At 45.3% G+C, this 14,819-nt stretch overlaps 1 protein-coding gene across 1 annotated transcript in view; it reads left to right on the top strand.

The window, feature by feature from the left end:
* The first annotated feature begins 578 nt into the window (after nucleotides 1-578).
* The window catches only part of hmmr (hyaluronan-mediated motility receptor (RHAMM)), a 99,834-nt gene continuing 85,593 nt past the window's right edge, over nucleotides 579-14,819 (top strand). Inside the window, exons 1-2 of the mRNA XM_072264543.1 lie at nucleotides 579-708; nucleotides 8,939-9,037. Coding sequence (XP_072120644.1) covers nucleotides 663-708; nucleotides 8,939-9,037 — 145 coding nt within the window. The 5' untranslated portion in view covers nucleotides 579-662. The remainder of the gene's footprint in view (nucleotides 709-8,938; nucleotides 9,038-14,819) is intronic.

The following is a 14,819-nucleotide window of genomic DNA, read 5'->3' as shown; positions in this document are numbered from 1 at the left end:
GTTTATGGTTGGGGTGACTGGTGTCCCTGATGACCTTCCAGGCCTTGAGATAAGGACGAATTTCTTTAGCCAGAGGGTGGTGAATCTGTCGAATTTGTTGCCACGGCTGACTGTGGAGGCCAAGTCATTGGGTATATTTAAAGTGGAGCTTGATTGGTCTTGATTAGTCAGGGTGTCAAAGGTTACGGAGGGAAGGCAAGAGTCTGGGGTTGAGAGAGATAGTAAATCAGAGATGATGGAATGGCAAAGCAGACTCGATGGGCTGAACGGCCCAATTCTGCTCTTATGGTCCATTGGTTGGCCTGGGATTGTGCTGGGCGCAGACATGCAGAGCTGAAAACCGGCATCAAATTCCCTGTATGTGTCCATAAAGGATTCTGGTTCTGACTCTGAAGCGCTTCTACTGCACTGATCCGTTCTGGAGGGCAGGGGGCGGCAGAGAGCGCGGGCTGGGGGCGGGGCCACGGCCTTACCTGGTATGTGGGCGGGGCCACGCACACCACGTGATGACAACCAGCTCCTCTGATTGATCAATAGAATCACGTGAGAGAAATTCAAAGTAACGGCGGTTGGAGCAGCAGAAGGCCGAAGGAGACACCGGGACCCGAGTTCCGAGTGACCGACGCCGGCTCCGGAGTAGGCCTGGGCTCCGCACCGGCACAATGTCGTTTCCCAGAGCGGCGCTGAAACGTTTCAACGAGAGCGTGGGTGAGTTCGGGGTACCGGGTCTGGGCTGGAGGCCGGGACCGAGACTTTGGGTCTACGACATTGTGCTAACTCTTTAACATAGAATAGTACAGCGCAGTACAGGCCCTTCGGCCCACATTGTTGTGCCGACCCTCAAAGCCTGTCTAGTCTGTCTGTCTAGATACCGTCTCCGATGCGGACTTTGGTGACCATGGTTTTCCATATAGATCTATCCTTCGTTTTTTGGATGACTTCCATTTCCTCGATGTGTAGCCTCCTGGCTATGCTCTTGATGTACATAAGCCGAGGTCTTCCTCTAGGTTTGCTCCCCTTGATCTTTCCAGAGAGCATGAGTTTTTCTAGTTCATCTTTCCGCATGATCTGTCCTAGGAATCTGAGTTGTCTTTCTCTTATTGTTGGTATGAGTGATCGAACTGCTTGGGTTCTTCTGAGAACTTCTTCATTTGATGTGTGTGTGGTCCGTGATATTTTTAACATTCTCCTGTAGAACCATAATTCAGCTGCTTCTAGTCTCTTTTCCATTGCTGGAGAAATGATCCAGCATTCACTTCCATAAGTCAGGATAGAATAAATGTAGCACTGCAGTATTCTGTTTTTAGTGTACGTGCTCATCTTTCCGTCTGTTAATATGCTCTTCATTTTTTTGGAAAGCTTCTTTCGCCATTGCTATTCTGTATTTGATATCTGTGTCACACCTGCCATCACTTGTTATTAGGCTGCCAAGATATTTGAATTTGTTGACTTGTTTGATGCTTGTCGTTCCGATCTTCATCTCACATTGTGGGATGTTTGTCTTTCTGGAGATGCTTTCTGTCTTGGTGTTGATTGCGAGGCCTCTGCAATTACTTACTGCGGCCACTATAGTGAGTAGTTCTTGAAGTTTTGTTTCTGAGTCAGTACGATGTCATCAGTGTATCTGATGTTATTTATATTGTGAATCCTTTGATGTCTTTGATACTTCTCAAGATATTTACACTATACAGGTTGAATAAGTCTGGTGAAAAGACACAACCTTGCCTGACTCCTGGCATGATATTCACATACTCACTCACTTCTCCTTCTATTCTGATAGATGCTGTCTGGTCCTTAAGTTTCTTAAGAAATGTTTATCTTTCCCATCTATGTCAAGATCTTGAAGCATTTCCAGAAGATCTTGCTGTCTGACAGTCTACCTGTCTAGTAATCTCTTAAATTTCACTAGTGTATCTGCCTCCACCACTGACTCAGGCAGTGCATTCCACACACCAACCACTCTCTGAGTAAAAAAACCTTCTAATATCCCCCTTGAACTTCCCACCCCTTACCTTAAAGCCATGTCCTCTTGTATTGAGCAGTGATGCCCTGGGGAAGAGGCGCTGGCTATCCACTCTATCTATTCCTCTTATTATCTTGTACACCTCTATCATGTCTCCTCTCATCCTCCTTCTCTCCAAAGAGTAAAGCCCTAGTTCCCTTGATCTCTGATCATAATCCATACTCTCTAAACCACGCAGCTGGTAAATCTCCTCTGCACCCTTTCCAATGCTTCCATATCCTTCCTATAGTGAGGTGACCAGAACTGGACACAGTACTCCAAGTGTGGCCTAACCAGAGTTTTATAGAGCCGCATCATTACCTTGCGATTCTTAAACTTTATCCCTCGACTTATGAAAGCTAACACCTCATAAGCTTTCTTAACTACCCTATCTACCTGTGAGGCAACTTTCAGGAATCTGTAACACTCACAACACGCTGGAGGAACTCAGCAGGTCGGGCAGCATCTGTGGAAACGATCAGTCAACATTTCAGGCCTGATGAAGGGCTCCAGCCTGAAATGTTGACTGATTGTTTCCACGGATGCTGCCGGACCTGCTGAGTTCCTTCAGCGTGTTGTGAGTGTTGTTTTGACCCCAGCATCTGCAGATTATTTTGTGTTTCAGGGATCTGTAGACATGTAACCCCAGATCCCTCTGCTCTTCCACACTACCGAGTATCCTGCCATTTACTTTGTACTCTGCCTTGGAGTTTGTCCTTCCAAAGTGTACCACCTGACACTTCTCCAGATTGAACTCCATCTGCCACTTCTCAGCCCACTTCTGCAACCTATCAATGTCTCTCTGCAATCTTTGACAATCCTCTACACTATCTACAACACCACCAATCTTTGTGTCGTCTGCAAACTTGCCAACCCACCCGTCTACCCCCACATCCAGGTCGTTAATAAAAATCACGAAAAGTAGAGGTCCCAGAACAGATCCTTGTGGGACACCACTAGTCACAATCCTCCAATCTGAATGTACTCCCTCCACCACGACCCTCTGCCTTCTGCAGGCAAGCCAATTCTGAATCCACCTGGCCAAACTTCCCTCGATCCCATGCCTTCTGACTTTCTGAATAAGCCTACCGTGTGGAACCTTGTCAAATGCCTTACTAAAATTCATATAGATCACATCTACTGCACTACCCTCATCTATATGCCTGGTCACCTCCTCAAAGAACTCTGTCAGGCTTGTTAGACACGATCTGCCCTTCACAAAGCCATGCTGACTGTCCCTGATCAGACCATGATTCTCCAAATGCCCACAGATCCTATCTCTAAGAATCTTTTCCAACAGCTTTCCCACCACAGACGTAAGGCTCAGTGGTCTATAATTACCCGGACTATCCCTACTACCTTTTTTGAACAAGGGGACAACATTCGCCTCCCTCCAATCCTCCATTACCATTCCTGTACACAACGAGGACATAAAGATCCTAGCCAGTGGCTCAGCAATCTCTTCCCTCGCCTCATGGAGCAGCCTGGGGAATATTCCGTCAGGCCCCAGGGACTTATCTGTCCTGATGTATTTTAATAACTCCAACACCTCCTCTGCCTTAATATCAACATGCTCCAGAACATAAACCTCACTCATATTGTCCTCACCATCATCAAGTTCCCTCTCATTGGTGAATACCGAAGAGAAGTATTCATTGAGGACCTCGCTGACTTTCACAGCCTCCAGGCACATCTTCCCACCTTTATCTCTAATCGGTTCTACCTTCACTCCTGTCATCCTTTTTTTCTTCACATAATTGAAGAATGCCTTGGGGTTTTCCTTTACCCTACTCGCCAAGGCCTTCTCATGCCCCTTTCTTGCTCTTCTCAGCCCCTTCTTAAGCTCCTTTCTTGCTACCCTATATTCCTCAATAGACCCATCTGATCCTTGCTTCCTAAACCTCATGTATGCTGCCGCCTTCCACCTGACCAGATTTTCCACCTCACTTGTCACCCATGGTTCCTTCACCCTACCATTCTTTATCTTCTTCACTGGGACAAATTTATTCCTAACATCCTGCAAGAGATCTCTAAATATCGACCACATGTCCATAGTACATTTTCCTGCAAAAACATCATCCCAATTCACACCTGCAAGTTCTAGCCTTATAGCCTCATAATTTGCCCTTGCCCAATTAAAAATCTTCCTGTCCTCTCTGATTCTATCCTTTACCATGATAATGCTAAAGGCCAGGGAGTGGTGGTCACTGTCCCCCAGATGCTCACCCACTGAGAGATCTGTGACCTGACCCGGTTCGTTACCTAATACTAGATCTAGTATGGCATTCCCCCTTGTCGTCCTGTCAACATACTGTGACAGGAATCCGTCCTGGACACACTTAACAAACTCTGCCCCGTCCAAACCCTTGGAACTAATCAGGTGCCAATCAATATTAGGGAAGTTAAAATCACCCATGATAACAAGATGATAATAAGATGAAGAAAGGAAAGGCAGCAGGTCCTGATGAATTAGTAATAGAACAAATCATCGCCCTTGAAGATTATGGAATTGAAAAACTTACTGATTTAATCAATAACATTTATGAGACTGGAATAATACGAGAAGAGATGAAAAAATTAGTATTTATCACTCCTCCTAAGAAACCTGGAGCAATAGAATGTGAATTACATAGGACCATAAGTTTAATGAGTCATATCACCAAGATACTTCTAAGAATTTTGATAACAAGCGCTAAAAGTAAGATACAAGCTGAAACAGGTAAAGAATAACGTGGTTTTGTGAAAGACAAAGGAACAAGAAACACAATATTGATGTTAAGGATACTGTCAGAACTAGCTATTCAAGTGCAAAAAGGTTTGTTTGTTTTATCGACGATAGAAAAACTTTTGATAAAGTGAAGCACATTAAGTTATTTGAAATATTACAGAAAACTCTAGATCTAGATTCGGAAGACCTCCGCCTAATCAGAAATCTGTACTGGGAGCAAACTGCCGCTGTAAGAATAGGTGGAGAAGTGAGTCAGTTTACGAAAATCAAGAGAGGCGTTAGACAAGGGAGTGTTTTCTCCCCTGATTTATTTAATGAGTACAGTGAAACAATATTACAAAAAAAAAGAGACATCTTGGGAATCAAAATTGACGGTGAAAACATCAATAATTTCAGATATGCAGATGATACTGTTAATTGCAAGTACCGAGGAAGAACTGCAGAACTTAATTAATATAGTTGTTGAAGAAAGTGCAAAAATGGGTCTATCTATCAATTGCAGAAAGACAGAATGTATGGTGATATCCAAAAAGAAGGAGAATCCTATCTGCAGGCTGAGAATAAACAGGGAAGACATAAAACAAGTACAGAACTTTTGCTACTTAGGAAGTTGGGTGACATCAGATGGCAGGTGCGACTTGGACATCAAAAGAAGAATAGGGATGGCAAAAGACACCTTTACAAGAATGAAGAGTATACTGACCAATACTAAACTAGGCATGACAACCAGCCTCAGAGTACTGAAATGTTACGTTTATCCAGTTATGTTATATGGCTCAGAACGTTGGACAATATCTAGTAACATGAGGAAACAAATTGTAGCAGCAGAGGTGTGGTTTTTGAGGAGGATGTAAAGAATATCATGGACAAAACGAATATCTAACGAGGATGTCATGAACAGAGCAAAACACAAAAAGAGAAATAATGTATGAGATCATGAAAAGGCAACGTAACTTCATTGGACATGTGATTAGGAAAGAGAAGTTAAAATGCACAGTAATTATGGGAAAGATTGAAGGGAAGAAAGCAAGAGGAAGACAAAGACATAAGATGGAGACAGCAGCCAGAGAACTGGAAATGAATACCAATGAATTGATCCACTTGACCTGAAACAAGAGTGTGTGGGCCATGGCAGACAAAGCTCAAACTGGGCACGGCACCTGATGATGATGATGTGTGAGGGGAGGGTTAGATTGATCTTGTGTAGGATTAAAGGTTGACACAATATAGTGGGCTGAATGGCCTATAAGGTTCGTCCATTGTCACCATTAGTACTTTTTACGAGGTCGAGTTGCTAGCTCGACGCTCAACCCAGCACGGATGGAGAGCGTGCAAGGGAGCTGGCTGGATTTGAACTCGGGATCTCTCGCGCTGATGCCGCTACACCACCAGCCGACTTTTGTGTTGAGACTAGCGCTTGATTTGGATTTAAGTGAGGGAGCGTTGCACAGCGTCAGTCACTCTTTCTTCCCAATTCCCACTGGACCCAGTGGCAAGACAGAGTCGAGACAGCTGGAGGTGGGACTAGGCGCAGCGGATGACCAGGACATCTTCTGTGTCTTGTCGTGCTCTACACGTTCCACGACGCTTGCAGAGATTGCGTTCTTGATCGTTGGACCTTCCATTGGTCTCATCCGCTCAATACGCCGGAGTCTGTCTTTACGTGCTGGGATAGACAACTCCCTATCTCACCGAGGGTTTGAGACCCATCGGCTACCCTCACCTGGTTTAGCCGGCTTGTCGAAGCCGTTGCCTGGGCTGTGGCCGCTGTCGCATGCAAACAGCTACAGGGAGCCACAGGTGAGAGCTGAGTGCCAGGTGGGGACCAAAGGTGGACTAACCGCATTGAAAAGGACGCGACATGTTCCCCCACCAGAGGTGTTACCCCTCCCTGACACCCCATACACCCCAAAATGGCCTATGCTGTGATAGTCAATGTCAAGTTTTTCAGTGTACAGTGATAGTATTAAGCAGCAGGCTGGCCCCATCTGTAGTTTTGTACAGATTCTTTCTTGGCTGAGTACATGGTGCCTGACTTCTGTGCCTGGATATGCTTCTTGGCACATGTGTTTATCTGGAGGACCATGTGTCTCCTGGCTGATGTGGGAGTGTGACGGGGGTTCTGTGGAGGGTCAGTCGGGTTATGCAGAACATACTGTACATTGACCAACCCTGCATGTTATGTATCGAAGGCGCTGGAAAACGCCATCTGGACTCATGAGAGACAACAGTTAGTGATGCTTTGCTGATTGGGTGTGATGCGGGTAGCTCAGGGTGACGAGGAGTCTGACGATGTCATGGGTTATATGGATTCCTGTCTGCACATGAAGTGGTGTATCCTTTCACACCTACAAAGCAGGAGCTGAATGCAGTCTGTCTTTGAAACATGGTTCTTCTGTTACACCATGATTGTTTTGGTTTGGAGGAGCAACACCTTCTATTTTGTCTGGGTGGCCTCCAACTTAGTGGCACGAGTATGGATTTCTCTATCATATGGGAATTCCTCCCCCTTTTTTCATTCTGGCTCCCTACTTGCCCTCTCCTGCTTGTCCCCTCCTTCCCTTTCTCCCATGGTCCATGGAGAAAGCGGTGAAATCATCGGACAAAGTCAGCATGGATTTGTGAAAGGAAAATCATGTCTGACGAATCTCATAGAATTTTTTGAGGATGTAACTAGTAGAGTGGATAGGGGAGAACCAGTGGATGTGGTATATTTGGACTTTCAAAAGGTTTTTGACAAGGTCCCACACAGGAGATTAGTGTGCAAACTTAAAGCACATGGTATTGGGGGTAAGGTATTGATGTGGACAGAGAATTGGTTGGCAGACAGGAAGCAAAGAGTGGGAATAAACGGGACCTTTTCAGAATGGCAGGCAGTGACTAGTGGGGTACCGCAAGGCTCAGTGCTGGGACCCCAGTTGTTTACAATATATATTAATGACTTAGATGAGGGAATTAAATGCAGCATCTCCAAGTTTGCGGATGACACGAAGCTGGGCGGCAGTGTTAGCTGTGAGGAGGATGCTAAGAGGATGCAGGGTGACTTGGATAGGTTAGGTGAGTGGGCAAATTCATGGCAGATGCAATTTAATGTGGATAAATGTGAGGTTATCCACTTTGGTGGCAAAAACAGGAAAGCAGATTATTATCTGAATGGTGGCCGATTAGGAAAAGGGGAGGTGCAACGAGACCTGGGTGTCATTATACACCAGTCATTGAAAGTGAGCATGCAGGTACAGCAGGCGGTGAAAAAGGCGAATGGTATGCTGGCATTCATAGCAAGAGGATTCGAGTACAGGAGCAGGGAGGTACTACTGCAGTTGTACAAGGCCTTGGTGAGACCACACCTAGAGTATTGTGTGCAGTTTTGTTCCCCTAATCTGAGGAAAGACATTCTTGCCATAGAGGGAGTACAAAGAAGGTTCACCAGATTGATCCCTGGGATGGTAGGACTTTCATATGATGAAAGACTGGATCAACTAGGCTTATACTCGTTGGAATTTAGAAGATTGAGGGGGGATCTTATTGAAACATATAAAATTCTAAAGGGATTGGACAGGCTAGATGCAGGAAGATTGTTCCTGATGTTGGGGAAGTCCAGAACGAGGGGTCACAGTTTGAGGATAAAGGGGAAGCCTTTTAGGACCGAGATTAGGAAAAACTTCTTCACACAGAGAGTGGTGAATCTGTGGAATTCTCTGCCACAGGAAACAGTTGAGGCCAGTTCATTGGCTATATTTAAGAGGGAGTTAAATATGGACGTTGTGGCTAAAGGGATCAGGGGGTATGGAGGGAAGGCTGGTGCAGGGTTCTGAGTTGGATGATCAGCCATGATCATACTGAATGGCAGTGCAGGCTCGAAGGGCCGAATGGCCTACTCCTGCACCCATTTTCTATGTTTCTATGTCCACTCCCCTTTCAGACTCCTCCTTCAGCCCTTTACCTTTTCCATCTATCACCTCCCAGCTCCTCACTTCTTCCTCCCTTGCACCCCCTCCCCTTCACTTGGTCTCAGCGTCAACTAGCTTGTCCTCTTCTGCCCTCCCCTCTCCCCCCCCCCCCAATCGTTTTATTCTGGCGTTTGGCGTCTCTTCCTTTCCAGTGCTGATGAAGGGTCTCGGCCTGCACCATGGACAGAGTGATAGGGCAGTTTTGTTCCTGGTTGTACGAGCTCTGTTACTGATGTGGATGTCCTTTCCCTGTTTCAGGTTGTGCCCCTGCACCAGGCCATTATGATGTTAAACAGCTGGAGACTTCCAAAGGTCCTGTATCCTTTGACAAAGCAAACCGTTTTAAAAAGCAAAAAGGTAGGTGTGTATTTTATTGAATTCAATGCGAGTACTCTTTGAGTGATTGTGTGCAAATGGTTCTTTGACAAAGATCTGTCTGCAATAGTGTACTGATTAGTCATAGAGTAGTAGGTTACTACAGCTCAAAAACAGGCCTTTCAGCCTATCTATTCCATGCCAAACTATTAGTCTGCCTAGTCCCATCGACCTACTCTCCACACTCCACCCATCCATGTACCTATCCAATCTTCATTTGAAAATGTAGACTAATATCTAAGTAGAGAGAAAATTCAAAAATCTGCAGAGAGACTTGGGATTCCTCATGCAGGATTCCATACAGGTTAATTTGCAGGTTGAGTTAGTGGTAAGACAGGTAAATGCAATATTAACATTTGTTTCAAGAGGACTAAAATACAAAAGCAAGGATGTACTGCTGAAGCTTTATAAGGCATTGGTCAGACCACAATTGGGGTATTCTGAGCAGTTCTGGGCCCTTTATCTAAGAAAAAAAATGTGTTGGAATTGGAGAAGTTCCAGTAGAGGTTAGAAACATAAAAAAACCTACAGCACAATACAGGCCCTTCGGCACGCAAAGCTGTGCCGAACATGTCCTTACCTTAGAATTACCTAGGGTTACCCATAGCCCTCTATTTTTCTGAGCTCCATATACCTGTCCAGGAGTCTCTTAAAAGACCCTGTCGTATTCACCTTCACCAATGTTGCCGGTAGCCCATTCCATGCACTCACCACTCTCTGCGTAAAAACCTTACCCCTGACATCTCTGTACCTACTTCCAAGCACCTTAAAACTGTGCCTTCTTGTGCTAGCCATTTCAGCCCTGGGAAGAAGTCTCTGACTATCCGCACGATCTTTTCCACTGTTCATCTTGTACACCTCTATCAGGTCACCTCTCATCCTCCGTTGCTCCAAGGAGAAAAGACTGAGTTCACTTAACCTATTCTCATAAGGTATTCTCCCCAATCCGGGCAACATCCTTGTAAATCTCCTCTGCACCCTTTCTATGGTTTCCACATCCTTCCTCAAGTGAGGCACCAGAACTGAGCACAGTACTCCAAGTGGGGTCCTCTCGGCTCTTAAACTCAATACCATGATTGCACCATTTGCTTTCTTAACCACAGCATCAACCTGCGCAGCAGCTTTGAGTGTCCTGTGGACTCAGACCCCAAGATCTCTCTCATTCTCCACACTGACAAGAGTCTTACCATTAATACTATATTCTGCCATCTTATTTGACCTACCAAAATGAACCACCTCACACTTATCTGGGTTGAACTCCATCTGCCACTTCCCACCCCAGTTTTGCATTCTATCAATGTCCCACTGTAACCTCTGACAGCCCTCCACACTATCCACAACACCTCCAACCGTTGTGTCATCAGCAAATTTACTAACCCATCCCTCCACTTCCTCATCCAGGTCATTTATAAAAATCATTAAGAGAAAGGGTCCCAGAACAGATCCCCGAGGCACACCACTGGTCACCGACCTCCATGCAGAATATGACCCGTCTATAACCACTCTTTGCCTTCTGTGGGCAAGCCAGTTCTGGATCCACAAAGTAATGTCCCCTTGGATCCCATGCCTCCTTACTTTCTCAATAAGCCTTGCATGGGGTACCTTATCAAATGCCTTGCTGAAATCCATATACACCACATCTACTGCTCTACCTTCATCAATGTGTTTCGTCATATCCTCAAAAAAGGTTTACAGGAATGAAAGGGGAGCTTCTAATAGCTGTGCGCCTATACTTGCTGGAGTTCAGAAGAATGGCGGGGGGGGGAATTTGCATTGAAATCTATCAAATACTAAAAGTAGAGAGGATGTTTCCTATAGTGGGGGTATCTATGACCAGAGGGCACAGCCTTAGAATTCAGGAATGTCCATTTAGAACAGTGATGAAGAGGAATTTCTTTAGCCAGAGGGCGGTGAATCTGTGCAATTCGTTGCCAGATACGACTGTGGAGGCCAAGTTATTGGATATATTTAAAGTGGAACTTGATAGGTTCCCTCCAAATGATTTTTAGTTGTCCTCTTTAGGTTTTTAAAAGTTTCCCAATCCTCTATCTTCCCACTAATTTTTGCTTTGTTATATGATTTGCTTTGTTTTGTTATCTTTGGCTTTTACTTTAGCTTTGACTTCCCTTGTCAGTCGTGGTTGTACTATTTTGCCATTTGAGTATTTTTTTGGATTTTTGAATGCATCTATCCTGCACCTTCCCCATTTTCTCCAGAAACTCGCATCATTGCAGCTCTGCTCTCATCCCTGCCAGCATCTCCTTCCAATTTACTTTGGCCAACTCCTCTCTCATACCATTGTAATTTCCTTTACTCCACTGAAATACTGCTATGTCAGCCTTTACTTTCTCCATATCAAATTTCATATTGAGCTCTATCATATTCTGATCACCACCTCCGAAGGGTTCCTTTACCTTCAGCTCCCTAATTATGTCTGGTTCACTGCCGTGAGGGTCCTTTTACCCTTGCAGTTTCTTAATTTGAATTGACTTTATTTCCTACATCCTTCACATACTTGAGTAAAAATCTTTGTTACATTTCCATCTAAATGTGCAATCATTGTAATTTATAATAAATGGAACAGTAAATGTAATATAGAAATACACTCCAATCAGTGTGAGTTAATCAGTCTGATGGCCCGGTGGAAGAAGCTGTCCCGAAGCTTGTTGGTCCTGGCTTTTATGCTGCAGTACTGTTTCCCAGATGGTAGCAGCTAGAATAGATTGTGGTTGGGGTGATTCGGGTCCCCAATGATCCTATGGGCCATTTTTACATGCCTGTCTTTGCAAATGTCCTGAATCATGGGAAGTTCATAACTACAGATGTGCTGGGCTGTCCGCACCACTCTCTGCAGAGTCCTGCGATTAAGGGAGGTATAGTTCCCATACCAGGCAGTGATGCAGCCAGTCAGGATGCTCTCAATTGTGCCCCTGTAGGAAGTCCTTTGGATTTGGGGGTTCATACCAAACTTTCACCTCAGGTGGTTGAGGAAGAGGTGCTGTTGTGCCTTTTTCACCTCCTAGCTGGTGTGTACAGATCTCGTGAGGTCCTTGATGATGTGGATGCTGAGGAATTTGAAGCTGTTTACCCTCTCAACCCCAGATCCATTAATGTCAATAGGAGTTAGCCTGTCTCCATTTCTCTTGTGATCCACAAGTAGCTCCTTTGTTTTTGCGACATTGAGGGAGAGGTTGTTTTCTTGACATCACTGTGTCAGGGAGATGACTTCTTCCCTGTCGGCCACCTCATTATTGTTTGAGATTAGGCCAATCAATGTAGTCTTGTTGGCAAATTTAATTAGATTAGAGCTGTGGGTGGTGACACAGTTGTGGGTATACAGGGAGTAAAGAAAGGGACTTGGTACACAGTCCTGAGGGGCTCCTGTGTTGAGAGTCAGAGGGGTGGAGGTGAGGGAGCCTGCTCTTACCACCTGCCAGTGATTTGACAGGAAGTCCAGGATCCAGCATCACAAGGCAGGGTCAAGGTTGTCTAAACACAAACCACAAGGATTCTTATCTATACCCCTCATAATTTTGTATACTTCTGTCAAATCTCCCCTCATTCCCCTTTGCTTTACGGAATAAAGTCCTAACCTATTCACCATTTCCTGTCATTCCATTTCTCAACTCTGGCAACATTAATAGTCTGAAGGTTAGTACAGTCGATAAAGATATTTTAGTAGTAGTAGGCAGCCGTTGATCCCAGGGGATCCATGGGGTTTGCGCCTCTCGTGGACTGTGTCCTCTCCAGGGTGCAAGCCTGGGCGGGAAGATTTGAAGAACCGGCTGTTGACCATGCAGCAGGTTCCCCCTCTCCACGTCACTGATGTAGTCCAAGGGAAGGGCAAGTGCCCATGCAGCTTGGCACCACTGTCGTCGCAGAGGTTCCCAGAGTGAAGTTGTAAACAACAATAAACTGCCTTAGGGACTCTGGCTCTGGATTTCTTCCTTGGGAGTTTACTCCTGAAGCATTTCCCGGTGGGTATGGCTGCAAGGCAGCGGAGGTTTAAAATCAGTTTTCTTTCTCCTAGGCGGGCTGCCCTCCAAGGCTGATGAGCCCACCTGCCCGTAGTAACTGGTTTTGAGGTGCCAGAGGTCCGCCTTTGCCCCCTCTCTTGTCAGTAGAAACAGTTCTCCGGGCCTAGTAGCTAAGCCACACGTGAAGGCCAAGAGTTGGACTTGGTTGTCAGAGGCTGTAAGAGACACATGCCATTTGGAGCACTTTATAGGTAGTGGGAGCTTATCCCCACTACCACCCTACTATGACAACCTTACAAACCAAAGATATTATAATGCCATTAAATAAATTATTGCTGCTTAAAACCAACAGAAACAATGTCGATTGTGGCAATCTTCTCGCTGGATTCCGTGTAGGAAGTGTGGCTGCAAGTTGGGGATACAAGTGTGTCGAAGGAAATGGGATTTTCAACTCCCAGTACTGACTATCTTGCTGGCAAATGCAGTCTCTAGTAAATAAAATCCAAGATCTCAGATCTAGGATGATGTATCAGGGACAATAGGACTGTGTACATCCTTTGTTTCATGGAATCCTGCTGGTTAACCCCTTCTGTATCGAACACAGCAATTCAGATTGATGAGTTTATGATACGCTGTCAAGATGGGTCCACTGAGTCTCTCAAAAGCAAAGGTTGAGGTGTGTGCTTCGTGATCAACTTGGTGCACAAATATATGAGTGATGTCCTAATTCTGCTCACCAGACCTGGAATATCTTGCAAATAAGTGCCATCCATTTTACCTGCTGCAGAAGATTTCTGTGATAATTTTGGTAGTGGTATACATCACTATCAGGCCAACGTCAAGCAGGCTTTAGATGTCCCGAGCAATGGGATCGAAGTGCACAGAACAGCACACCCAGACACCTTCACCGTCATTTTGGGGGTTTTATCCAGGTCAGCCTGAAAGTCACTAAACAATTACCATCAAGTCTCTTGCAGTACCAGAGGAAACAATGCACTGCACCACCATCAAGAATGCCTTCCGTGCTGTTCCACGCCCTGAGTTTGGAAAGTTTGGTCACCTGGCTGTACTTCTACTCCCTGAGTATAGGCAGAGACTGAAGACTGCAGCACCAGTAGTGAGAATCAACAAGATATAGACCAGAGAAGCAGTAGATCACTTACAGGGCTGCTTTGAATCAGTGCACTGGACTGTATTCGGGGGTCCATCTTTGAATCTGGATGAGTATGCCGCAGTTGTTACTGACTTCATTAAAACCTGTGTGGATGAGTTTGTGCTTATGAAAACTTGCTGTACATTTCCAAACCAAAAGCCGTGGATGAATGAGGAGGTTTGTCGTCTGTTGAGGGCTTGATTTGTGGCATTTAAGTCTGGTGACCTAGGCCTGTACAGAAAACCAGATATGACTTGAGGGCTATTTCAAGAGTGAGGAGACAATTCCGGGAGCAGTTGGAAGCGACATCGGATGCAAGTCAACTCCAGAAAGGTTCGCAAGGCACCGTTTCCTGTAAGACGAAACACAATAGTACGAATAGCAGTAATGCTTCACTACCAGATGAACTTAAACGCCTTCTATGTCCGCATTGATAGGGTGAATATAACTACAGCTGTGAAGATTCCTGCTGCACCCGGTGACACTGTGATCTCCGTCTCAGAGGCCGATGTTAGGCTGTCTTTAAGGAGGGTGAACCAATGGAGTACCTGGTAAGGCTCTGAAAACTTGTACTAAATAACTGGCGGGAGTATTCAAGGACATTTTCACTGCTATGCTCAGAAGTTCCCACCTG

Source organism: Mobula birostris, chromosome 7 (assembly GCF_030028105.1).
Source record: "Mobula birostris isolate sMobBir1 chromosome 7, sMobBir1.hap1, whole genome shotgun sequence".
NCBI lineage: Eukaryota > Metazoa > Chordata > Chondrichthyes > Myliobatiformes > Myliobatidae > Mobula > Mobula birostris.
The sequence above is the reverse complement of the archived record's forward strand: the minus strand, read 5'-3'. Positions and strand labels throughout refer to the sequence as shown.